We start from the raw sequence: 27402 nt of genomic DNA, 5'->3' as shown, positions 1-27402 counted from the left end.
CAGTGGTCACATGTCAGGGTGATCAGGAACACTGGGTCCTACCCTCATCCCCTTGACAATCTGAGAAAAACCACACTGGGCCATGAACCCAGCTCAGCTCAGAGGAAGGCTGAGAGAACACGCCCTGGACTGGGAGCCAGAGGGCCTGAACCTGGTTCTGTTTAAGTTAAGTCACTTCCAGTTTTTTCATTTATAATATGTAGGCTGAGACTAGCTGACCCATTCAGATATCATATTGTGCTAAAACCACTCTACGGCAACATCTCGATTGAAAGGGAACAGCCTCAGAAAGTATAATTATGGCCTCAAAGTCTAATTATCTAAATTCCTATTAAACTACCTCAAACTTTACACTCTGAAAACAATGACTTGTACATACTTTATAAGTAAACTCTAAGCTCTTCCCACTTAATTCCTGAGAAATTTATCTTTAAAAAACCTTAAGGATTTCAGTGATACCCCTGGTTTTAATGTTCTGGGTTTCAATGCTGAAAATTACCACTGAGTGATTAATTCAATGGAAAAATAATGTTAAGAGAATTCTCTTATTTAATGATCATTACAACCTTAAGTAGTAGTAGCTTATCATTATCGCCAATCAGCAAACAAGGTAACTGAGGCTCAGAGAGACTAAGTAAATTGTCCCAGCTCACACAGCCAGTAAGTAGTAGAACCAGAACTCACATGCAGGTCTGTCTGCTCCACGTTCATGCCCTTTGCTGCATTACCCACACAGTCTGCAGGGAGGAATCCCTGTGGACGTCTCCTCTCTGCTTCCTGACTTTCTGGAGAGGAGTAATTTTACCTCTTCTAACCTAATGAGTTAGCCTGCAAACACTGACTTGCAGGCAATACAGTGATGAGCCTTCTCTGGCAATATTTTCTGACCTCTCTGGTCATCTTTATCAGTTTGCAGTTAAACAGCATTTAGAGAAAAACCAAGTTTCTAATATGTTGATATGTCAAGGGCATCTGGTCATATCATCTTTCAAGTTATGAAAGTTTAATTTGCCCAGCCAGTTTTTCTAAACTTTGTCCTCATTATGCTCTCCTCTACAATAAATACACATACAGACACAATAATTACTAATGTGAGGTCCACTCTAAGTACTTTCCCATTTTAATTTTCATAACAACTATATGTCACAGGTACTATTATTATCCCCGTTTACAGAGGAGGAGATGGAAGCACAGAGAGGTAACTTGCCAGCAGCTACATGAGTGGCAAGAAGCAGAGCTGGGATTGAAATTCGGATGATCAGGCACTGGCATCCCTCTCATAACCATGATGCTACTCTGCCCTCACTGGTCAGGACGCCTGCAGCCAACTACCGAGTAACTGGCCTGCAACAGGACTTCTCACCTGAGCAAAGAAGCCCTTCCGACTCCGTCTGGCAATCAGCAGCCTCTTCCACAAAAGGGCCACAAACTGTTGCTGTGTGAGTTTCCAGCCCTTGACCTGATAGGAGCCTTTGCCATCCATCCCACTGAGCAGGTCTGTTTCTCTGGATTCTGCAAGAAGCCAACACTGAAGGTTACCTACTATCTTAAGCACTTTGACATCACCATGCTCCTCCCCTCCAGCATCTTCAGCACTATCTTGGGGGCTGAGGTTGAAGGTAACAGTATCTCAGGAGTAAAGGGCTTTCACTTTCAGGAAAATGTCAGGACCCCAAAGGTGCAACCGCAGCAGACTCTGCCTTTTGGTTCTTGTCTGATGAGTGCAGAAAATGCAGGTGCCTTGAGACATCTGAAGAGATGTGTCCACAAGCAACTGAGTGTTACATCCAGTCATTCAGATGATTAAAGTCATTCTCAATTACTTATGGAATATTCTATGAAACAGACCATGTACATAGGCTGACCTACTTGTGAACACACAATGAGAATTTGTCTACCATCTATTATACTTTTGATAAAAGGTGGACATGTAATCTAAGTACAGACAGTGCCTGAAGTCAGGAAGAACAGGCAAGCCACACACTCACATGAGCAGGAAGAGCCAGGAAGTTTTCTGTTCCTAAACATTTATTATAGAAATCCTCATCATAAACAAATGATTCCTAGCTGTAGGGCTTTGACATCTTACCAGCTTTCACTTCATTTCTCATCTCCTATTCTCCATCCCAGCCAAAGACACAGGGAGACACACTCATCCAAAATATCTAAGTCTAGGGTACAGTTAAGTCTAAAAGCTAATTCACCTCTCTGGCTCCTTCAAAATCATCCATCTGTTCAAAAAAATATTCAGTCAACAAGTAAACACCTAACGTATGTAAGAAACTGAGACTCTAACAGAAAAGATAATAAACAGATTCCAAAGACTGAGGGACCTTTTCTGCGTATCTCAAGAGAAAGATCTCACTGCAGGGAAGGCAGTGATGAGGGCGGGCTCTTTGAGGTTTGACCACATGCACAACGCTGGGAAAGGGAAAGCGGCTTTTCTCATTTTCCCACTTCCCTTTGGACCCTGTAGGCACCTATCCCCCTGGTTCAAGGCCACCAAAAGATAACCCCAGAGAAGAATATGAGAGAGAATGCCACTTTCAAGCAACAGAACACAGATCTTGCCCAAACGGACCTGGGTCTATGTCGGAATCATTTGTATCAACAGCATCGTCTTCAGTGAATGGGCGAAGGCAGCTCTGCTTGTCCCCAAAGGCCCGTCTGTTTCGCCTCGCTGGCAAAGTCCCATCTGAAGGCAAAGGGAAAGAATTCCACATTTTATTTTATTTATAACAGAATAAACTCTCCACATCTGTAACACACTTGTACACTAAAGATAAAGACGGAATATAACAATTCGAAGGGAAAGGCACAACCCCGGTGAGCTAAGGCAGCCTGCAGGAGGCACAGCCCAGCACGCGCAGCCCTTGGTGGGTCACCTGAGGTCTCCGCATCCACCCCGCTCTCTTCTGCCACTTTGAGAAATATCTGAAAAATAAGAGTAATTGAGAACATTATAAGCACCATGTTATGACAGCAGCCGCTGCTGCTGTGATTATTCCATTATTAGATGCTATGCTAGGCCCTAAAGACAAAAAGTAGGAGCTTCATTTATTAAAACCACTTTGTCAGAGTCACTTGGGAGAGAAACCTTTTTTTTTTTTTTTTTTTTTTAAACCAAAGAACATACCCTCAGTGGTAAGTCTATCAATCCAGACAATCTTTTTCACATTAAAGCTCTGGCATTAGGACAACTGCAGCAGCAGCAGTTTGTTCCGAACCTACAGAGAATGAGCCAAATGGCTTCTTCCAGGCGTATGACCCCAAATCTCTGAGGGGGCTAGCACCGTGATACATTATCCAGGACAGAATGATTAGGAGACGATGGGCTCCCCATCCCTCGCAATGTGCTGGCAGGGATTCAAAGACGAGAAGAGAACCTGAACTAGGCCAATGATTTCCAAACTCAATCTACAGACCACTGCCTGGGAAGCATGCAATAAAAGCACAGACTTCGAGGCCTTACCTCCAGAAATTCTGATTCAAAGACCCTGGAGCTGAGCCTTGGAATTTTTATTGTCAATAATATCCGCGAATGATACTGCTGCACAGTCAAGCTTGGGGACCACTGGGCCAGACAAGTTTTATATCCCTTCCAGCCGTCAAGGCCCGTGACATTGTGTCTCTGAAGGGAGGTGTTGCTGTGCAGTAAAAAGAATGTGGGCTCTGAAGCCCAAAATCCCTGATTCAAATCTTTGCTCAGTATCCCTGAGGGTCCACTTTCTCATCTTGTTGTGAGGATTAAACAAAGTTACCACGATTTAAAAAAAAAAACCAAAAAACAAAAAACCTAAGCTTAGCACTTGGCGCAGATAGATTTTTCCATAAAGGCTGGCCATCTTCTATGCATGGCCAAGACACAGTCACATCAGGGAGCAATCCTAATACTCCTTTCCTACTATCTCCCACTACAACCTTAAAGAGTTAACCGGGACCAACATCACCCATTTGCCAAAGAGCTAAGGACCCAGATGCCAGTTCCACGGAAATCCTGTTTCCACTGGAAAGGTTAGGCTGCATGTCCAGCCTTCGGACTGCTAGCCCTGCTATCTTCTGACAACCGGTCACTTAACCTACCTCTTCCAGGGTAGTCTCTGAGATGCCGTAACTAGAGATGCCAAGGTCTGAGAGCCGGTCATCAATCTCATGGAAGAGTTCCACAAAGGCTCCCTCTTTGGCAGCTTCATAGGGCAGCACGTAGGTCAGCTCATGCCCAATGTCTTCCACCAGCCGGGCCTCAGCCACGTGCTTCTGGATGAGGTTGGAGATGGCGGACACATCTGCAGGAACCAAGGCACAAAGATGGCTCAGCGGGCTCAGCGGCCCCGCATGGAGGGCCAGCTGTTCCCTGCCTCTCCCAGGGCCTACTCCTCAGAAGCCCACCAGACATACACTACACCTGTTTCAGATACTGAAGTCACTCTACAAGTTCATCTCTCGCCCGAGTTCCTGGGGACAAGGATTACGTCTCTGTATCACCAACACCAGGTACACCGTAAGTTGGAAGCTGGTATGTATTGCCTGCACGCTAGGATTCTTTAAGGGAAAACTTGACTAAACAAACTTTAAAAGATTCTTCACCCTTCCCTAACTTTTAAAGCAGTCTCCTTCTAGTTACCTCAATAGAAGGTTAATCAAACAGTTCATGGATAGAGAAGTCTCCCTGGAAAATGTCGGCTACTAGGAGTGGGCAGAGATGACCATGGTAAAGGTTTCTGTCCCATTTATGTGACTGGTGACATCGGCCTCCTATACACACTTCCAGAGCAAAACCCGGCAGGCCAGTCCTGATATCCTGGGCTCTCACCCTCCTTAGGTCCTAAGCTCTAGTCCCTCCCCCCTGGCTTGGCCCTTCGCTCTGCATCCCAGGTCTCCACTGTCCAGCCAGGTCCATTCTAAGGGATCTCTTCACCCCTAATCGTCTCCGCTCTCTGAGACACTGCCTGTCCGTTCCCAGACCAAGCCCCAGGCTTCCCAGCAAGCGTTAAGCCAACCTGCCACCAAGCTGCACCCTCTCCCCCAGCCGCCCAGCCCCAGCCCCGCAGCAAACCTTGAGTCAGCGCCACCAGCCTCTGCACCTCTCCTCCTCTGCCTCCACTCTGCCCAGCTGGGGGAAGCTCAGGCACCACCTGAATAAGAAACCCCAGAATCCTTACCGATGGTCAGCGTGTCACTTTCATGGTCGCTGCCCAGGCCAGCATCAGAACTGCTCTGAGAAACACTGTCCTCCTGATGGCAAAGAAGGAGGTGAGAATGGGTCAGGGACCAAGCAAGGCACAGCCACCACCACCTTTGCCAGGGAGGACTTCTGAGAGGCTCCGTTGTATGAGACCAAGAGCATAAAGCTTCTCTGGAGAGGCATGCAACGGGGCAGCCATGGCTTCCAGGCCACCGTCTGACGGCCCCACTCCCTGGAGTGGGAAGTCAGCAGGCAGAGCTGACAGAGCTGTGGCCTGCCCACGAACACCCTGAGCAGGCGTTCGTCGACCGTCTGAGGCATGGGATTTACCTGGCTAGTTGCCTAGTTCAGCGCTTCTCAAGCTTTCATGTGCACTTCATCACTGGGCCCCTTGCTAAAATGCAGATTCTGAGGAGGTCTGAGTTGGGCCCAAGTTTCTGCATTTTTAACAAGCTCCCAAGGGATCTCCAATGTGGCTGGTCCTCAGACCACACTTGGAGTAAAGAGGTCCCAGTGAAAAGGTAAATAAGAGGTCAGGAGTTCAAGATTTCAGATGTGAACGTTCTAGGTGCCATTGGCTTCAACACAGAAATAAACCTCAGGCATGGACTATGGTACAGAGGGAAGCGTATCTGGCTATTGGTTTCTGGTCCCACCTACAAAATTATTTACGTGCTGGGTGAACTAGAATAAACCCGCAAACCACTGCAAGCCTCACATCCCTCATCTGGGACAGTAATTACAGTATCTTCCTCTCAGGATTATTCCTCTGTGCTTTGAGATGATGTTTTAAAAAAAAAATGTATAAGTAACAACGAATGCTACGAAGAATTAATTATTATCATTGTTTTCTTTTATGCCCAGAGTCTGCTAGCGTGAGCGTCTGGCATGCAACCAGGGCTCAATAAATGTTTGCTGCTTTGCAGTTTAAAAGGTAAAGTCAATGACATTTCAAAGTAATGAGCAGAAACAGCAGGGCACTCGGCAGCCACGGCTCTTAACTCTTAACAAGTCTCCTCTCTTCAACATAATAAAGTCCTCTAAGGACCTTCTCCATCACTCATCCTATGTGCTGCTACAGGAAAAAGCCAATGGAATTCAGCACAGCTAACATGATGGGAACAGGAGTCTCCTGAGCTTTCCACATATGCGGTCTGATGTGATTCAAAAGGGCCCACAGCGCAGAGAGACGGTGGCGTCCGCGTGGCAGAGTGGGGAGGAGGCAGACCCAGCCATCACTGCCAGCAAGTCCTGACTCCCCAGACCCGGCACCAGCCCAGCACGGAGGCTGCAACTCACCTTCTTCAGGTACGACACAGTGCTACTGCTATTTCTGCAGGAACTGAGGGAGGATTCCACATCCTTCTTGACCAGCGTCAGGTAGTAGCCTGTTCCCAGCTGGTTCTTCAGAAACAGGGAGGAGCCCACACAGCACAGCTTCCCGTGGGAAATGATGGCAATCCTGTCGCCCAGGATGTCCGCTTCATCCATGTGGTGTGTGGAGAGAATGATGGTGCGGCCTGCCGGGCACAAACACAAGGACACGGCGCAGGTGAGACCTGTCAATTCTCACCAGCTGCAGAGGCTAAGCACTAAAGGAATTTGAACAGGGGTAAGCAGGGGAGAAGGGCCCGGAAGCCTGTGGGGCCATGACGCCTGCAACGGCAAAGCTGGGAGTGAGTACAGCTCCGGCATCCTCATAAAAATAAAAACAGGGACATTTGGGAATGGCTGCCTATCAGGCAGTGTGCTAAGTGGCCTACACACATTCTCACTTAACTTAATCCTCTGTGAGGTTGGCACTACTATAGAGAAACTGAGAAAAGTTAAATGACTTTTTCTAGGTCTCGGGGCCAGCCAGAACTGGTTCCAAAGCCCGTCCTCCCCATTCCGTTACCATAGATGGTAACCTTACATATCTCTGTATCTCCAAGCAGCCTGCCGATCACGTGCTCCTGCACCTCCCCCATCCACTCATTTATTCATCTACTCTCTCAACAAACATACATGTAATACACCATGTTGGGGACCAAGATGAACAAAGGCACAGCATCTGCTCTGGGGAACCTCAGTCTGCAGGGGACATGGTCATGGCACACGGGTAAGTTCTCTGCTAGAGATGGTGCAGGGGACTAGAGGAGCCCAGAGGAGGTGGCCTTGATGCCCATCTCCCTTCTCCTTGCGGGCCCCTAGGTAATGAAGCATAAACTTTAAGCATCTGATAAACCAGGCCTCCCACCTCCACATGGGAGTGAGCACAGAGCTTTAAGGAAACGAGTTCCACGTTTTCTTTGAGAAGCAATTCTGTTGCCCTAGCAAGAACATCCGTGAGCTAAGACCATAGTTCTCAAGTCTCTGCCTCTCTCCCTCCCAGCCTATGATACAGAATAAATGTACACCATGTACCTTGTCGGTATTTCAGCAGGAGCTCCCATATTCCCCGACGGGAGTAAGGATCCACGCCAGCTGTGGGCTCATCCAGAATGACAACCTTGGATCCCCCAACAAAAGCCAAGGCCACGGACAGCTTTCTCTGCATTCCACCTATAAGAAGACAGAGAGGGAGGCTGAGGACCAGCGCCAGACAATGAGTTAAGGCAGGAGTGGCGAGAGAAGAATGGAGGTGCCCAGACCATCTGGGGACAGGCCAGGGACATGTTTCTGGCGCCCATCCCAGCAGGGGACCCTGGGGCAGCTGTTGTATGGGGGGTTGTGTGTGTGTGTAGGAGAAGGAGAGAGGAAGGCAGCCCTGAGCCTCACCTGACAGCTGACTCGTTTTGCTTTTCAGTTTGCTGGGTGGCAAACCGACATCCAGGGCCATCTGCTCCATCTCCGCTTTCACATTCTTCTCTGGGAGCCCTTTCAGGCGGGCGTAGAACCAGATGTGTTCTTCGACAGTCAGCCTGGGAACAGAGGGGCAGGTCAGCCCTGGGCCCTGCAGGACACGGCGGAATACAGTGCCTCCTGACCCAGAAGAGAAGGAAATGGGCACACTTTTCTGCCCCACTCCCACCCCCTTCTTTATCAACTTTTGAAAAATAAATTTCAGGAAAGATTCCAGACAGAACAGCAGTAAGCAGTCACACGAGCTGCTTCAGAAGCTGAGCAGGGTGTCGGGCAACTGCAGATGCTTAAAGGGCCCCCCACCTAGAAGCCCGCTCTGCCTTAACCTGGAGCAGCGCCCCCAAACTTCAAAGGACCTCAGGCCCTGGGAGAAGGAAGACGGACCTCTGTGGAGGACATGAACTGGAGCTGCTCACTTCACATTGAAGGAAACAGGGGCCCAGAAGGAAAAAGACCTTGGCCAAGGTCACAGAGCTGTCTTTCTCTGCTCCACCACAAGGACCCCTGGGGGCCCCTTACTTGCTGATGGGGCGAGCCAGCATGGCGAGGCGGGCGGTGGGGGGGTTGCGGGCAGGAGAAAGGGTGGGCTGACTGACCCTCCTGAAGGACAATAATAGAGAGCACCACTTCCCAAAGCCCCATCCACTGCCTGGACAGATGCAACATCTCCCACCCAATCGTCTACCTCCTCCTGTTCCTAAAAGTGAAGGACAACTAGATCTCAAAGTGTCCAGGTGAAGCCTGCAACAACCAAAGAATATAAAACGCTCAAGTCCTACTCTGCCCGCGACTCAGGACACACACATCCAGAGAGGTCCTGCTCCTTGGTGCGCCTGCTGGTACTCACATGTCAAACAGCACATTGTGCTGGGGACAGACTCCCAGGTTCTGCCGGATGGTACTCATCTCAGAGCGAATGTCTTTCCCCAGGATGTAGGCGGTGCCCGAGGTGGGAGGGAACAACCCCGTCAGGATCGACCTGAGGACAAAAATGTTCCAGTAGAGGAGTCGGCGTTAACTACCCCCAGAAATGCTCCATTGCAGGCGCACAGCCCCCCAGAGCAGAGGCACCAAGCCTCCCACCCCACCTCATTCCTTCCTCAGGCACCCCACAAAGCAAAGAGGCCTTCGCTTTAGGAAATAACTAGGAGACGGCCCATGTGCTGAAAATGGCCATTTCAGTGTGAGCATTTTTCAAATGAATTCCAAGTTGCAATGCAAAGTACACTTTAAGACATACATTTTGTGTGCCTAAGATCATGTCCACATAAAACGGATAAACAATAAGAAATTATTCAAAGATAAAAAGCATTTTGTTTCTGTTCAGTGGTAGGATTTTTGTACACCTTTTTAAGGTTTTCTGCAATGCTCATAATATGTTGATTTTGCATTAAAAAAAGATAAACTCAGGAAAATAAGGTCACCCCCCCATGATATATCCTTTGCAATGGCTGAGGGGCCACACTGAAAGCCACTGAGGCTAATTCTGGTGTTTCTTTCGCCCGTGTACCCTTCTGAAGCTGCCCATATGAGGCCCTTGTAGGTCTCAGGGAAGACAATCTCATAGCCAGCTTCCCAGCTGTTTCTCACATCGGCTTCGAGACAGAGTTCCTGGAAATTAACATCTCCCTCCAACATGTCTAACCTTTCTTTCTACATCCTTGCCTCACAGTTCTGAGCAAATCTGCTCCAAAGAGCCTTTCTTGGAGCTGCCATAGCTTCAGGTTCTGAGAACACTCCCTATTTCTGAGAATTGAAGGGGAATAGTCACAAAAAGATCCCCAGACTGTTTTAGGTGGGATAAATAATATGTAATAGAAACCAGCCTTTGGAAAGCACTGTCATGATTAGATATATTTTTACACTCATCAACTCCTCACGTGTTCAGCCCTCGCCCCCGGTGGCCAACGCAATGTTCTGAGGTGTGAATTTCTAACTGTACTAAAGGGCCTTCCTGAGGCTGATGCGGAGAGAGCCACACCCTCTTCTTACATGGTGGTGGTCTTCCCGGCGCCGTTGTGGCCCAGGAAGGAGGTGATCTGGCCCTCATAGAAGTTCAGGGTCAGGCCATCGACAGCCACCTTCATGCCATCTCGGTAAACCTTCATCAGGTTCTGAATGGACACGCCCAGTTTCAGGTGGGAGGGCTCCTCCTCCATGCAGACTGTGAGAAGAGAGAACACGGGAATGAACCCACAGAAGGCAACGGAGACTGGCGTGTGAAGACACAGCGGCTGCGCCGGTACGCCCAGGACTGCCCTCGCTCCACGGCTGCTTCGGCCTTCTCGGGAAGGAGGGCAAGCTAGAAATACAGGGCTGGGCCAAAGTAGGTTAATAATAAAAAATGACATAATAAGTAGTAAGTAATTATACAAGAATAACTCTATTTCATATACTCACAACTGTAAACCTGCATCTGCCCCACCCGTATTTGTGTAGGGCCTGTTTGGGCACTGGTGTTAGTGATAAGAATACAATGATATAGGAGGATTCAGTCTCCTGGAGGGGAAAGACTTGGCAAACAAAATAGAAGATGCTAAAAGCTGTTCAAAAAATACATTTAAAGTGCCGTGGCATTTGTGGCACGCACCCATCTTATGGAATACTGCTCAGCAGTGAAAAAGAATGAACTGTTGGTGTACATCACAACCTGGATGGATGAAGGGAATTATGCTGAATAAAAATCCAATCTCAAAAGATTATAGACTGTATGGTTCCACTTCCATAGCGTTATGGAAACCATAAAATCATGGCAGGTGTTGGGGAATGGGGAGAAAGGGTGGAAGCTGTGGCTATTAAGGGACAGCAGGAGGGAGCTTGTGGGGGTGGTGCAGTTCCACATCTTGACTGAACAGTGATGACATGAATCTCTACATGGGACAGAACTACACACACACACACACACACACACGAGTGCATGTAATACTGGAGAAATCTTAAGGTCTGTGAAGTATAACAATGTCAGTGTCATGGTTTTGAGATCGTACTAACGTTATGTTACGTGTCACTATTGAAGGGAACTGGGCGAAAGGTGTAAGTTTTTTGCAACTTTCTGTGAGTCTACAATTATTTTAAAATAAAAGGGTGTTTGGGTGTTTTTTAATTCTACGAAATTTCAGAGAAGGAAGTGACTATCTGGGAAACTAGGAGGGCTACTCAGGGGAAGAGATGTTGAGGGAGACCTTGAAGAGCAAGTAGGAATCCAAAAGGCAGGCAGGTTGGAGAGCATTCTCCCGTGAGAGAAAACTACACGTGAGACAAGGAGGTGCAGAAGAACATGACACGTTCTGGCAGCTGTGAGCAGATTTGGTGACTGACACAGAAGCCAGGTGGAGAGCGGAGGTTGGGCGGGAAGACCATACTAAGGAACGTCACACTTTACCACTAGTGACCGAGAGGAGGGCACAGAAGGGATCGGCAGAAGGGGGACTTGTTACCCACTGTGGAAGCCACAGTGAACACAAAGAGAGGGTTCCTCCCCAAAGAACCTGAACAAAGAGTCCAGGAGGCAGAGCCTTTGCTGAACCACAGGCATCACCACCTGCAGGTGTGGGGCCAGGAGAGGGTTGGGGCTCTGGGCAGTGAGGGTGAGACCATTGAGAAGCACAGGCTGAGCTCAGTGGCAGCCACCTGGTGGCAGCCTACACCAGTTCCTACATCTATGACCATTGACAAGGCAGGCAGCGAGGTTATGGTGCCACAATCACAGTTTTCTTTATCGCTTCCTTCTAGCTATTAGGGTAGCATGAAAAGTGGGGGGTAGGAGGGGTGCAGGGGGAGGTCTAGTGTCACTGTTCAAGAAGCCAAGAAAACTAAGAAAACATCCCTCAGGGACTCGGATGGTGACTTCCTGATACAACAGTCCTGAACCCAACAGCATGGGAGAATTTGCAAAGGGACATTGCATGTAGTTTCTCTGTCCCTGGAGTGGTTTTAGACTCTTGCCCCCAACAGTCAAGAGTGGGCAGCAGCACTTACTTTCCGATACTCCTTTCTGGCCAGAACCAGGATGGCTCTTCACATCACTTTCCTCACCTAACCAGTAGGACTTGGTGCAAGGGAAATACCAGGGTCTGGGGATTCCATACTGGCCTGAAAGCAAAGCACAGGTATGAATCAAGCTCGTCCACTTTCCAGCATTCCCGAGATACCCCAGCCAGACCCACTCTCTCCTTAATGCTGCCCGTGGAGATGGCACAGACTGGAACAGAAGTAGGGGAAGAGCGAGCTAACATTCAGTGAGACCTGCCATGTATGACACAAGCGCTGCACCTCTCTCAATCTCTCAACGACCCCATGAAGCTGCTATCACCCCCATTTTAGAGACGAGGAAACTGGGGGATAAGTACTTGACCCAAGATCACTCAGCCAGTAAGTGGAGGACTCAGAATTTGAGTTCAGATCTGTATAATACAAAACTGCATACCCTATGCAGGCAGTTCAGGTAGGAATTAATAAACATTTCACGTATAGCCTGCCCTCTTCAAGGGAAATTAGAAGGTGAACCAGAAAGAGTTAAACCTTACTCTTTCAGAATTTGATCTTAACATGAAAATGCATCCAAGGCAGGTCTTGGTCAAGGAGATTTATTAAGGGAAGCAGCAAATAAATTTTTATGAATACTAATTCAATTAAACCACAAGGGAGGACTTAGAGCCAACATACTTATTATTCACAATCTGTGCGGAAGAAACAGAGCCTCCACCGGTGGTAATTCTGGGGATGCAGAATTAGAGAACTGGGTCAGCAATGGGAGGCATTTCCTGGGCCAGCTGACCTAGTATATATAACCCAGTATCACCTTCAAGCACCAACACTTACTAGCTGTGTGGCCACAGGCAATTACTTAACTTCTTTGAGTCATAAGCCTCTCATTTGCAAACACGTAAGGGCAGCCTTACGAGGATTTTAAATGAACCAAAGTATATAAAACACTTGGTACAGTGCCTGGCACACAGTGCTCAAGAAATAAGAGCTGTATCAGTAGCAAGGGTTGTACTTTCTGCACCAGCGGCTTCTCCTTGGTCTGTGTGTTTGCCATAGATCTAAAGTCCTAGCCATTTTCCAGGGAGCCCCAGGCCCTGCAGAAATTGCAGCAAAAAGGAAAAAAGTTCTGTCGCTAAAAATCTTATTTCCCTAACAGATGGCTAAAGCCGTGTGGGAGCTCAGTGTACCTGGGAAGACAGCCTCAATGTACCACGTCATCACCCCATAAAGGAAGGCGTCAAACAGCATCATGGAGACGGCGGTGGTGAGATTGAAGGCATCTTCCTCCACAGGGCTCTCGAAGAGGTTGTCCCACTGCACCCCAATGCCCTGCTCTTCGAAAAGGGCAAAGTACTCACAGCCAAACCCAAAAGCCACAGGGGACAGCAGGCTCTGTAAGAAAGAAGCGAAAGTCTCATATTTCTGATACTTCTATTGTAAATTTCACTTGGAGAAATTTGAATTTGCAAAGTGATCAATTACAAGACATGGAAGCATTCACCTACAGTGTCCCGTTAGGGGGGGTGGGCTCCATGGCAGCATCTGAAGTGGTTCTATTTTTAGCTACTCATTATGCACACACATTTCAGAAATGCATGTAAGATGAAGTATAAAACTTTTAGAATTTTATGCTTCCAAAGATGCCCTAAGGGCTCAACAAGGCTGCGCCTCACACACACTCATCCATCCGTCAAGATCCTGCTCAGCTAGCAATGGCTCATGTCAGAGGAGCCTGCCAGGGGCTGCTGATATTTACAGGGTCCAAACTGAGGCACCTGAGCACCCTGTGAGTGGCTCTTACAAGTGAACCAGGGGACAGCTGGCAGCTCACCCTGATTTATACAGGACTGCACACTCCCTTGAAGGCCCCTCCTCCTGTGTGGAAGGGGAAGGAAGCGTTGAAGTCAATGATCTGTGGGGAGACCGAACACCTGCTCCTCACTCTTTTTCAGTTCAGAAAACATTACTCAAGTAAAACCCCATACTGGACACAAGAAAGACAAGAATCGAGAAGGGGCCAGCTGTGACCTCAGAAGCTTCTGGTCCTATTTGTAGCTGCTACTTATAATGAGCTCCACATGGTCAACGGAGGTGGAGACTGCATCTACTGGCCAAAGCAGGTCCCCAGTGCCATATATCTCCAGCTGGGTTTATGGGACATTCTGGTTCTCTGAAAAATTCTACCCAATTCAATTCAACCAGCATTCATTAACTGAAAGGATAAACAATTTAATGAGACACTTAAGAAGCTTACAATCTAGCAATGATGTTCTCGTCTCATGGGAAAGAGACTCTTATCCCCTTGTCTCAGCTTGGACTGTAATACGAAGGTGAAACACCAGGGGTGGCTGTGACAGCAGCTACTGCAGAAAGGCCAGAGCCACTCACCGCAAAGATCTTGAGCGTGAAGCCCACATAGTCTTGCCACGCCACACACAGGACGTAGGGCAGGTAGAGCATAAAGTAGATGATGCCCCCGCAGGCAGCTGCCAGGTTGGCTCTGGAGAAGAGCGTGCTGATCAGGAAGCACTGCAGGATGGTCACCACGGCGAACACGGACAGAAAGACAAACACCACGCTGGGGTCACTGTAGGGCAGCAGGTTTCCGAACTGGGAAGGAAGAAACCCAATAAAAGTGTTGTTTTACAAGCAATCACATCCTCACATGATCTACAGGAAGAAGCAGGGCTTATTCCTACTCATCTTAAAAGTAATGTCGAGGAACAGCGCTGTTCATTTTTCTGAATTGGAAACTGAAGCCTAGAGGAAGGCAAATGACTAGGCTAAGGCCACACAGCAAAATTGTTGTCGAGTCAGGATAAGAACAGAGTCCAGGGCTGATATTTGTCGAGGTTCATCTCAACGATTTTGTTCTGTTTCTCAAAGAAATATGAACTGGTTTCTTCTTTTATAGGGATTATGACTCTTGGCACCAAGAAAGACACAGCAACCCACATGACTTCCCCCTCGAAAAGCCAAGGCAATCTCAACATCCCCCCTGAGCATCCCCATCCTCCCCGTCATGGATTCTGCATCCCCACAATCAGCTAAACTCTTGTGCACTTTGAAGATACACCCAGCAGGTGGGTGTATCTGAGCAGGACCTGAGCCCGCAGCTGTCCCAGAGCAGCTCTCAGGCACCTGCCACAGAACCCCCACCCCTGCAGCAGAGCTCCATCCCTTGCAGTCAGATATCAGAGCATGAGAGGGGGTTTGATTTTTAGCAAGAACTGCTCTGCCAAACCGTCGAATGGCCTCAGCGATGTCCGTAACCCTCCTCGGCCTTGTTTCTTTGTGCATTAAATGGGTTATTGAGTGAGAATATACTAAGACAGCACATGTCATGTGCTTTAAACAGTGTTTGGCAACCCATATGTGCTCATTTGTAATGAAGAGTAACTAGTATTAAGTTGCATGTTCATTCCTATCCCATTGCACTCCCACCTCTTTAATTTTTTTTTCTTTTATTGATTCTAGAGAGAGGGGAAGGGAAGGAAAAAGAGAAGAAGAGAATCATTTATGTAAGAGAGAAACTTCAACCTACTGCCTCTTGCATGCACCCTGACCGGGGACCAAACCCACAGCTCATTCATGTGTCCTGATTGGGAATTGAACCGGTGACCTTTCGGTTTGTAGATGACACCCAACCAACTGAACCACACTGGCCAGGGCCTGCACTTCTCTGTTCTTTAAAAATGTTTATTTTTATTTGATGCATCCTTAAATGATTGTGGAGAAAGAAAATTAGCATATAAACTTATTAACGTATGTGGTGGACACAGAATTGTGCCCACAGTCCCCTTCTCAGGGGGCTTGTCTGTCAGCGACAGCTTCCAGGTATCAGCTCCCTTAGGTCTGTCACTGCTGCAGAGAACGCCCTGGCCCTAGGGAACACACACCTTCACCGACTGACTGCGGGGCCTAGGGCATGGGACTTTGGGGAGGGAAGCCTTGTGGGAACCTAAAGGGCCGGACATTTCAGCTCCATGAGGGACAACTCTGACACGCGGTATACACTCCTAAGTGCCACAGGGCTGGCCCTGCATTGCAGCTCAACTCCCTCTGCTCAATCTTGCATCCTCTCCATCCCTTCTGGAGATGTTGATCACTAATAAAGATTCATAGGCCAAACTCTGTTTTAGCCTCTGCTTCCAGAAAACCTAACCTGCAACAATATGTATCCTTCTGGTTATACCTTCTAGATATTCCAGAAGAATCACCATCCAATGAGAGTAAGACAGTGAATAGCTCGCAGATGCTGCCATGAACCTCTGCCAAGCAGACAGCATGGCACAATTAAGTGTGTGCTTACCTGGCAAGCAAGCACCCTCGGTTTTCATCTTGGTTAGCTGCTAACCAGCTGGGCTGACCTTGGGGGAGTCTGTGCCCCTCTCTGGGTCTCAATTTTCCCAATTATAAAATAAAGGTAATTGCAGGAGATGGCATGTCAGAACTCTTTCCTCCCAAAGAATATTTGCTTCTCTTCTCCTCACGCAGCCCGAGTTGGGCTGCTGAGGGAGGCCCAGCAGGGAGGAACCAGTGAGGCAGCCTTACTTTCAGGATGACCACCAGCAGGCCGGCGCTCACAAGCAGAGGGATGAGGCTACTGATGAACCAGCTGAACCAGAGGATGCCATTGTCCAGGCCCATGATGCGCATGGTCTCCTTCAGCCGCGCCTCCTTCTCATACACGATGCCTTTGATGATCACAGCCACGGAGTAAATCCAGGCCAGTGTCATGAAGAGGGGCATTGACCGGCTCATCACCCGCAGGAAGCTGGAGGCCCGAGGGAAGGAAGGGGGGAGAATTAAAGACAAGTGTGAGCCAGACTCAAGGGCCAGTGCCTCCAGGCCTACACGAAAGCAAAAGCACCATGACTGAGCCAAAGATGGCAGGCCCTCTGGATGCTGAAACATACAGGTTATTTTATCAAATGCTTCATGAGCAGTACAATGTAGTGATAAAAATTAGACTAGCAAAGTACTGCCAAAATAACCTTCTTTGTGGGCCTGCTTTAGTAACGAGGTAACTATGGGGTGTCGTTAAGCTAAAAGTGGGTGATTTTCAAGTACTGAAACAGAAAAACCAAAAAAACAGCTCATTCCCCCGTGATAAAATTCAACATCTCCAAGGTCATCTCATCTCATTATGCAAGCTGCCTTGCACAGCCATTATGACAAACAGTGCAGAAATGCACATCAGGCAGCTCTTGTCAGGAATATTTCCCAACCAGAACAGGAAATGCAGTGAAGTAAACGGGACACAGAATCTGGATCCTGAAACTCAAGGCTCAAGTTCCACCTCTACCATTTCTGTTTTCACTGCTATGTGACGACAGCAAAGGCTCTTACTGCCTCGGAGCTCCCACCATGTCCTCGTCTTAGGCATCCTTTCTAGAGTAAATCTGGGTTTAGGGGGTCTTTGGAAAAGTCTTCCTTTGGAAAATTCTGGCTAATCTCTCTGAGAATAAAAATCAAGATAATTCTAGGTGACATGGACAAGCTAGAGTGAGCCATACAGGGAAACAGACCATTCAATGCAAAGCAGAGACGGCAGACACAAGGAGAGGAACTGTTCCTCCTGCACTCTGATCGCCCCACCCACACACACACACACACACCCCACCCCACCCCAGCAATACACACACACACACACACACACCCCACCCCACCCCAGCAAAACACACACACACACACACACACCTAACACACACACACACCCCACCCCACCCCAGCAAACAAACACACACACCCCCCCACCCCAGCAATACACACACACACACACACACACACCCCACCCCAGCGATACACACACACACACACACACCCACCCCACCCCAGCGATACACACACACACACACACACACACACACACACACACACACCCCACCCCACCCCAGCAATACACACACACACACACACACACACACCCCACCCCAGCGATACACACACACACACACACACCCCACCCCACCCCAGCAATACACACACACACACACACACCCCACCCCAGCGATACACACACACACACACCCCACCCCACCCCAGCGATACACACACACACACACAAGCACACACACCCCGCCCCCCCATCCACCCCACCCCCGGCCCCAGCAATAGAGAATAGACAATTTCCAATTTGTAGGCAACATCACGTATTTCAGATGCCTGCAATAATTACACCTCTGCCCATTCTCTTACTAGAAATAATTATATCCAAAGACCCATCTCACACAACAAGAACTTGGCAGCCTGGCACTAAACACTAAAAGATTATCTTAACAGTCTAAGATAAAAAGAAGGCCTTGTTCAGTTTTATTTGGATTGTTTCAAAATGCAATTTACCATTTATAGAAAGGAAGTAGATGAATTTACATGCAGTCTACTTTTATAGGTCAAGAACGCTGGCTCTCTGTTTGGGGAATGTGTGCATTGGCACATGCGCTTGCATGTGTTTGTCATGACACAGAATGGGAAATTTTGACCAAAGAGTAGAGTGTAAAAAAAAAGGAAAGTTCTGGTAACCATGAGCAAGAAAGGAAGTCACATCACCAGTGAGTGCATGGCTATGTGTCTCTGATGTGGCTCAAACTGTCAACTACCTACATCTGGCATCTTATTTCCTAAAATCATCAGAGAATTTCAAAAACAGTATTTGACTGATATCAACTACCATGTAGAGATCAAAGCATTCTGTCTCCTCCCTTGGTGTGTGCTTGGTCTACGTTCCACCTGGGGATGGTGTTAGCCAGTAAATAAAGCGGTGGCTTACTGACTTACATGTCATCGACATAACAGGGGTAGGGCATCTGCTGCACGTAGACGCCTGTTTTTTTCTCGGTGCCCGTCAGCACCCTGATGATTGCCTGCTCCACCACATCCTGCAGGTAGGCAAAGCCTCCCCAGACGTACCGCATGTCCTCAAAGGGGTCAGCCCGAGGACCAGGGTCCCAGTACCTAGAAGCAAGCCACAGGTAATCAAACATTCCTTAGAACCAGACAATAAAAAAATCCAATCACTCACAATCCATCACCACTCCCAAGACACCGTTTTTATTTTTGTAACTTACCTTCCAGTGTCGGTTGATATGTGAACATATTTTTAAATAGATACGGGGCAAAGCACATCACTTACTAGTTTAGTTTCTTCCCCTCCATTGAGTACCTAACACTGAATCAAGCAGACATACCAAACTGTACCTAGCCACTCCCTTTCACATGGCTTGTTTACCCCTTTTTGCAAAAATGGATGACGCTAACTTGGGGAACCTAAAGTCTTTTTTTCTCCTCTTTTTCCTGACGATTTAATTCCTTGGGATTAATTCCCTTGAGTAAGAATGCCAAATCAAAAGATAATAGTATTTTTATAAAAAGATGATATTTTATGACCCTTGAAATAACTGTCTCCACCAAAAAAGGTGGCCATTTCCCCGAAACCATGCCACCCATTTGAGCTTCTACCGAATGAGTCGATAAAAATTGAGTGCCTGCTCTTGACCTCCCCAAGGCTGGCTGGTGCGATAGGACTCAACTTACCCATCTTTGATCTTATTCGTCCTCTCCACATTGTCAATGTCCATCCGGATCTTGTACTTGACATGATGGGGCAGCTGGACACTGCCGGGGGCAATTCCAGTGAACACGATGCCGGCCCAGAACCTCCTCTCATCCAGCAGCTCCATGGATTTGTTGATGAGCCAAACTTCTGTGGCTATTGGTTCCAGCTTGTTCAGGTTGACACACTGAAGGAAAACAGCCACCATGAGAACTCTGCTGACCAGACACACAAGCAGCGGTCGAAGCCCACCCTGCCCTAGGAGGGCAGGGCTAACTGGGTGACTGTGCATCCTCACTCTACAAGTCTTCCCAAAGGTCCTTTACCAATATTCAATGAACAATGGGTCACGTTTTTTAACTAATTCAGAGTTAAGTTACTTCTACTGACTTTTGTGGCAGGACAATGATCACGTCTCCTTTTCCTCTTTGTGTTTTTTAGCAATTTTGAGTCATAAACAACTAATCAATTAAAAAGAGAAAAAAATACAAACCTTTTATTTGTCCCTATTAAGAGGCATAATTTTTAATACTAAATTTTTAAAAATGTAGTCTGACGGGTTAGACTTTAGGTAAGTTTCATAAACAATACCTTAAAGGACTGCATTGTTGCCATTTGGTATTGAAACATCGAAACGTAGGAAAACACAGAAGACAATGGATGGAAACACTGGAGTCAAAGCATTCGATCATTCAACTGACATTTACTGACTGCCCTTTATACACCAAGTCCTGTGTTAGGTTTGAGAAATGCTACTGTAAGTCAGTCTGTATATTATTTCTAAACATTCTTCCAGTCTGACTTATTGCACCGTCTGAGAGCAGGGGAAAGAACAAAGAAACCATAGCCTTTTCTAAACGATGCACAGAACAGATCCTCACCTCCATGAAGCGAGATATGGTGTGGACTGCCCGGCTGGTCTCATTGAAAGCTTCTCTCCAGGTGTACACAGAGCCATTCGCTGACTGGACATCCTCTGGGTACTTGGCCAGAAATGCCACAATATCTTTGGCGGTCCAATCTAAGCCAGACAAACGCTGTTCCCAAAAGCGGTCATTGCCTCTGCTGTTCAAGAGCGTCTGCCATTTCAATGAGAAATCACAAATAGTAAACATCAACTGAGAATTGATGAGCGTATGACTTGCAAAACCCTTCACATACGTTTTCTCCTTTATCTTCACAGAAAACTCTGAAGTAAAAGTGTCCCCATTTTAAAGATGAGAACATTGGAGTTGAAATGTAAGTGAATATAATTTTAACCAAGGCTGAGTGATAATGCTAATGGCTGCAGAACTGAGACCAAAGTCACACCAGTCTGACCCAGAGTCCCCATGTTTTCCACTGCAGCGAACAAGCTATCTTAACAGTGTTAACTACAGTAACAGTACTCATACTTACTCTGCACAATTATTGCGCTGAGTTATTTAGATGCTTTACCTCACACAACTCCATGAGGAAAGTCTCTTTAGTAGTTTCCATTTTAAAGATGGGGAAACTGACATTCAGAGAGGTCAAGTCCCTAACATAAGGTCACAGAGCTACTAAGTATAGAAACCAGAATATGGAACATGGGCTCTATGATTCTACCATACCTTCCCACTGCACTGTATTTTCCTCCTCTCCTTAGACACCGTCTGATGACTCCTCATAAAGACCCTATCCCTAGACTGAATGAAGATCAACCCACTTTTGCTGTTTAGTTTGGAAAAACAATGCTGGTATTAAACCAAGCAAAATATGACCTTTTCCAACTGTAGGACGCAAAGGTCCGGATGCAAAAGAGGCCGGTCTACCATTCCTTGTTCCCTAGGTGGCTGGTCCCCAGGTGGGTCAATATGGAAAAAAAAAAAAGACAAGCCAACCTGGTGCTCAACCAATAGGCACAGAGGGCTGGGGCAGAGGCCTGCACAGACGTGCTGCGAAAAAAATGGTCAGCTTCAAACTCAGGTCACGGAGAAGGAGCAGCAGCTGCCGCTCCTGCCGCAGCTTTGAGGGGGACAATGAAACCCTCGCTCTGCTGAAATGGAATCTCTAAGGGACCAAACACGGCTGCTTTTTAAATCAGTCTTATTTCCACAAACATAAGCTTCTTTCCCCAGGTGGCTTCATATTTATTATTTTAATGGAAGCATAATGATTTCATAGATTATATATACTATGATTTCATTGACTATTCTCATACTGCTAAGCATTTAGCCTATTTATAATTTCTCACAATAACAATTACTACAGCAATAACATTTTCTGTCCTACAGTGACTTTTTTCTTTTAAAATTATTTCTGTAGGATACATCCCTGAGGGTGTGTGGAATGGAGGTAAACAGGATAGCACATATTTTATGGTTCTTGCAATTTCTACCCCAAATTGCTTTCCAATAGGGAAAAACAATTTATACTGTCATCAGTAAGATATGTATTTTTGCTAACATAAATAGATACAAAATTGTACCTCACAAAAGTTCACAGGAGTATGGGTTAGCAATTCTGAAATGACTTTATTTGGAAACTTGAACTGAATGAACGAGAGCTGAGTGGAGACACGCGGTGTTTGGGGTAAGACCTGCCCTGCCCAGTGTGACCTTTGAGCCAAGGAAACAAGACCAGAGAGAGGAGCCCAGTGAAATCCCTCACCACATGGCCATTCTAAGGTACCTGAGGAGACCAGGGGACCTAATTCCACCCTTAGGAGTGGTAGCCAGGGAGAAAGCTGGGTCTGAGATGAAGGCAAAGAGCAGCTCGAAACCAGAACCACTTAGTGTCAGTGGGTTGAGTAACAGTGGGTTCAGTATCGGTGGGCTCCACAATGCAGTGAAGAAGTGATTTCGGATCTGTGGGATGATGCAATGGGTGCAGACAGAACCAGGGACAACAAAAAGGTAAGAACTATCATAGAGTAGAATGGTAATTTCCAGGGGTTGGGGTTGGGGGAAATGGGGAAGTCAAAGCATACAAAGCTTCAGTTATACGATCTAAGATCAAAGGTACAGTATGGTCTCTGTACTAACAAGATCATACTCTCTACTTGAAATTTGCTACGCAGTAACTGTGATAGGACGCCTGTTAACAACTGTGGAAGTTATTCACCTTAAATATATACAATTTTTACTTGTCAATTACACCTCAATAAAGCTAAAAGAAGGAGGGTAGGGGGAAGAAGGAGAGAGAGTGAGAAATACCCCAAAAGAAGCAGAAACCTCCAGCATGTCCTCATGTACAGATGGCAGCTGTAGCGGGTACAGGGTACTGAGAAGCCCAAGCTTGTGGTGTGAAATAAACATTCCATAATAGAGAAAGGAAAGTTGGAGGAGGCTCCTTCAGTTTCCACTCACAGGTGGGCAAGTCCTTAGTCAGTGTCTCCAGTGTAACTGCCCCCTGCTCCCAAGGCCCCAGTGCCTCTCAGCCTATTGGAACACTCCCACCATCCACCAGCTGGAAATCAAAAATCATCCTAAAGCCTCCCTCTCTGTCACCCCTCCACAATCCAGCAGTCCTCACACTTCACCTCCAGCCAACGCCTTGGCCACCCGCCGGGATGGCCGCCACCCTGGCCTCTGCCTTCCACCTGCACCCTCCTAATGCACTCATCGCAGAGTAACGTATCTACATCTGCCCTTGCTTAAAACCCTTTCATGGTCCCCCAGAGCTGAAAGTAAATGTCCTAACAACCACATGCCATGACATGCTCCTACGTCTCCTATCGCACATCCTGGGTTCTCCCGGCAGGATTCCTGATGAATGCCACAGGAATTCATTACAAGGCTTTGTGCTAAAGAACCGGGAGCCTCTGAGTGGCTGGAACATCCAAGCCAAACTCTCCATTTCAGAGCAGGGAAAGCATTGATTTGCCTACAGACCCAACTGCACGGAATCCCTTCAAACTCATGGAATCCTCTGAGCCTCAGAAGCAGAGCAGTCCAACAGGGAGAGACGTAGATTCCAAGGAAATGACCGGGAAGAAGAGGCCTGAGTTCACACCTAGGCTTAGGCCACTGTCCATGGCAGGGTCACATGACTCCCTCTAGAGAGAAGACACTGGAGCCAAACAGAGACCCATACCTGAAGGGCATGAGTCGCTATTAGTATCAGTCAGGAATTAGTCAGTAAACCCATAAAAATTATTGCTCAAGTTCTTCTGCGAAAGCCCCTTGGATTTTAAGGGCCTGGGCTTAAGAGTCTTGCATGTGTAATAGGGCTAGTACAATACAACAGAGAGGGCTCCAGCTATCCCATCAATGAATGCCCCCTGGGGATCGCCTGTCCCAGGGCATCATGGGACAGCCCTAAGCCTCAGAGAGTACCTTCCAGATAGGAATCGCCTCTGAAACCCAGCTGCCCCTCTGACGAATGTGGTATCGAATGTGGTATCGAAGACGAGAAACCCAACCAAATCCATTCCTGCTTCTTAAGGCAGTGGAAACAAAAGGATGCCGCTTCCCTCACCCTGGAGATAGATAGGGAACAGTCTAAAGAGTCTCTGACTCAGCCTAAGGCAGGGATGATGTGATTAAATGGCACTCAGGCTCAAGCAAAGGAGACATTCTGTTCTAGCTCAGACTCCTCCATTTTTGAATCCAATTGTCTCCAGAGCGCTAAACCCTTTCAAGTGTTTTGGAAGGACTCAGTGCAGGCAATTCCCCTCCATGTGGTAATGGCGGTTCTGTGCTCATGCAATGACTTTGGAGCCTCTCACACCAGTCTATGGGTCAGACCAGCCCTTGGCTCCCACACCTCTGCCCAAGTTCTACCGAGACACAGGAAGGCTAAGCAAGATGCTGTGATCGGCTCTAGAGCCAGACATGAAAACAGTCAGAGGCCTGCAATCACCAAACTCTTGCTCCAGATACCAGCCCTCACTCAGTTTCTTAGAAAACTGACTTTTGACCACCAGATGCATTGATGCTGATGTGCACGAAAACAGTGTTATCTGTGCACTGTCACCTGTAGCTCTACAAAGGGGGCAGCCTGTGGCTTGAGCTTTGCTCAGTACACCTATACTGGTTAAACATAAAGAATTCTCGCCTCAATCGCTTCTAGGAAAGTGACCAGAAACCCACCTCTCCAGCATCACGCAGGCACATGGTAATAAGGACACTCACCCGGACAAGGTCCATTTCTGTGCTGTTCTCCATGAAGGTCCAGATCTTGGGGCTGAGCTCATCCCACATGCCTTTTACATCATGGAACACAGCCAGTTCCTGGAAGGTCTTATTCACCTGGAGTCAGGAGGGGGGCCAGGGCAAGCGAGGGAAGAAAGGAGAGGCAGAGACATGAGACAGGCAGCGGCCCCACCGCAGCAGCCCTTTTCCAGTCCCCCATCCCCAAGGGCGCCTGCCTGCAGCTCTGATTCAAACACCTGAGGCTGGAGAGCCGGACCTCAACCGTCAGCCCTGGCCTGGGTCGGGCTCAAGCCTTTCACTCTGGAAATCCCAGAAGAGCCAGGCGCTTGCTTGGTATACTCCATCCGGAACTGCCTTTACTGTTTTGCCTGTAATTCTAGCAGAATTCTGGAGAGGAATTCCTGGGCCTGGCAGCTCACCTCAGCCATCACCTGCCTTGTGGCCGGAGTGTCAGGTGTATACAGGATCTTCCCAACAAGCAGGGGCTTGAGAGCCTTCCATATGATGCGGGAAAGAGGACTGGACTCCAAATTCTTCATCAAATCATTGCAATATGGGCCTTTGAAGATGAAAGGCAAATATTCATAAGCATGGTCATATACTTGTAGGAACTAACAGAGCTTTGGAGCCAGCAAGTCAGTCCTAGGTTCAAATCCCAGCCCTGTCACTTAATAGCTATGTAATAAATAACTTCATCAGTCTGAGCCTCACTTTGCTCCCTGTGAAAATGAAGTTAGTAATATCTACTTGGCAGAGATGTGAGAAGGATTAACTGAGATATTATCTGTAAGCCCTTAGAATGATGCTTGATAAATAATCAGAGCTTACTATAACACTAATGATGTAAAACTCACAATTGAGACTATATAGAAAATGTTTTTACTATGCACAAACCTTCATATCTCTAGATTCATACTCGAATGCCAGCCCTCAGCACTTTGCTTTCATTGAAAAGTCAGCTGAACTCAGACATTAGTTTTCAAGCAAAAATCAAATAACTCCCTCTAATTAACAGGTGTTATCACAAGTATATGTAATAAATGTAATAAAAATCCTAAAGTGAGAAAGAAATCCAAAGTTATAACAGACAATAGGGTTTGATTTTCCAGAAGGATTCCCGATTTTTTTGAAAATCTCATTCTGGGTTCTTAGAGATACCAAGTATCCCCTCCATGCTGCGAAGACAATACAATTTTTTTTTTTTAAACAGGGGATTTGCTCACATTTACATCTGTTGTAAAAACGGAGGTTCCCTTGGGTTGACTTGCAAAGCAAGGGCGCAGAGGGGGTGGCATTTCAGAAAACTGCCTGTAACGCCATCCCCGCCAGGCTTGCAAAGCAAGCTGCGATGTCTGGGGTGCTTTACTCCCGAGAAAAATAAAAGGTTCTTGTGTTACAGTAATGCACAAAAAGCTGCCTCACTCAGTGTCTGAAAGACACACCTGCGGTCGGAAATGGAGAAAGGCTCACTTGCATCAAGTTTTCAAGGAAAAGGATGCCATTGTCTGAAACTGTAACACTGGCTCCTCACTGCCACCAGGCACAGGACACACATGCCCACAGAACTGCCCAGGTGTGAGGAGGAGATATGGAGTTACAAGATTCTTGAACACCGACTCACGGCTAAGAACCGAAAACAAACAGCTGATCAAACACCCGAGTCTGATGGTAGGCACACGCCACCACTAACAGGTATTCCAGAAGCCATGTGGTTTATGGGGGGAAACGTAAGGGGCCAGGAGCACATGGGCTTAATCCCAGCTCTCATGGATTGGCTACATTCTGGCTTTGAACACGTCACTTAACCTCTCAGAGCCTATAAAATGTGGGGCTATGAATCCTTCCTTGAAGGGTTATTGTAAGGGTTAAATAACATAACGGAATGCATGGGAAATGTTCCCTCAATGTTGACTTTTATGTTATTATTGTTACTGTCATTGTTAAATTTTTATTATAAGCCATACCTCAAGGTTGGGGGTGGGAACAGGAGAGGGAAGGGGGAGAAGGAAGAGAGCCTTAATTACTCTGGGAACCACTCTCCTGTGCCCCCCAGAAAACTGGGAGAGTGGCTTTCAATCATTCATTCGACAAACACACTGTACACCAAGATGTGCCAGGCCCCATTCAAAGAAGTGGAGGCAGGTAGCTACTCAGGAAAAGTTGCCCTCTTCCAGGGGCTCAGCCAGATGAGCAAACAGACATGTGAGCATCCAATGCTGCTGCAGAGGATGAAGCTGAGCCCAAGGGAGGAGGCAAAACAGGGCTGACTAAATCACCTTCTACGGTGGGCTGGGGCCAGGGCTTCGGGCTGCACAGACACTCACTTGTAGAATTGTCATACAAGGTGCCAGCATCCTCCTCGGTACCATTGCCTCCAAAGAGGGCCTTGTAGTTGTTGTCCTCATACCAGTTGAGGGACTTGATCTTCAGGCCCCCACCCTCGGGATGGCCACAGACAATGCGGGAGACAGCCTGGTATATCTGGGCGGAGGAACTGGAGCTGTTCACATTGGTCAGAAACATCACCTCCTGCCGCATGTCACTCCAACTCCTCATGCTCAGCATCTGAGGCCAGGGATCAGGAGGAAAAGGGGAGGGGAGAGAAGCAAGGGGTGGAGACAGAGAAGAAAAAGAAACATCTTACTTTCTCGAGCTCACCAAGGCCACATCCCAGAACCTGTCTTGTATGATGTCATCACCTCCCAGCCTTGTGA

At 47.5% G+C, this 27402-nt stretch overlaps 1 protein-coding gene across 4 annotated transcripts in view; it reads right to left on the bottom strand.

The window, feature by feature from the left end:
- Positions 1-27402, bottom strand: part of ABCA1 (ATP binding cassette subfamily A member 1) — a 125092-nt gene that overhangs the window by 27520 nt on the left and 70170 nt on the right. For 3 of the 4 annotated variants that reach the window (XM_054584590.1, XM_054584591.1, XM_054584589.1), the window contains exons 9-28: positions 27013-27253; positions 25108-25247; positions 24668-24784; positions 20453-20650; positions 19553-19758; positions 18797-18973; positions 16571-16793; positions 14405-14626; positions 13204-13408; positions 12008-12121; positions 10022-10193; positions 8877-9008; positions 7946-8088; positions 7592-7729; positions 6485-6705; positions 5057-5135; positions 4084-4286; positions 2886-2934; positions 2582-2695; positions 1364-1512 (exon numbers count right to left, since the gene is read on the bottom strand). In XM_054584590.1, the coding sequence (XP_054440565.1) occupies positions 1364-1512; positions 2582-2695; positions 2886-2934; positions 4084-4286; positions 5057-5135; positions 6485-6705; positions 7592-7729; positions 7946-8088; positions 8877-9008; positions 10022-10193; positions 12008-12121; positions 13204-13408; positions 14405-14626; positions 16571-16793; positions 18797-18973; positions 19553-19758; positions 20453-20650; positions 24668-24784; positions 25108-25247; positions 27013-27253 (3243 nt within the window). Of the gene's footprint in view, positions 1-1363; positions 1513-2581; positions 2696-2885; positions 2935-4083; positions 4287-5056; positions 5136-5162; positions 5236-6484; positions 6706-7591; positions 7730-7945; positions 8089-8876; positions 9009-10021; positions 10194-12007; positions 12122-13203; positions 13409-14404; positions 14627-16570; positions 16794-18796; positions 18974-19552; positions 19759-20452; positions 20651-24667; positions 24785-25107; positions 25248-27012; positions 27254-27402 lie in introns of all 4 variants that reach the window. The other variant, XM_054584592.1, reaches the window with a different exon arrangement.

The sequence above is a fragment of the Pteronotus mesoamericanus genome, unplaced genomic scaffold, assembly GCF_021234165.1.
Source record: "Pteronotus mesoamericanus isolate MK-2021 breed Mesoamerican mustached bat unplaced genomic scaffold, CSHL_Meso_final contig_78, whole genome shotgun sequence".
Lineage (NCBI taxonomy): Eukaryota > Metazoa > Chordata > Mammalia > Chiroptera > Mormoopidae > Pteronotus > Pteronotus mesoamericanus.
Note: the sequence above shows the minus strand (reverse complement) of the source record. Positions and strands in the feature narration are given on the sequence as shown.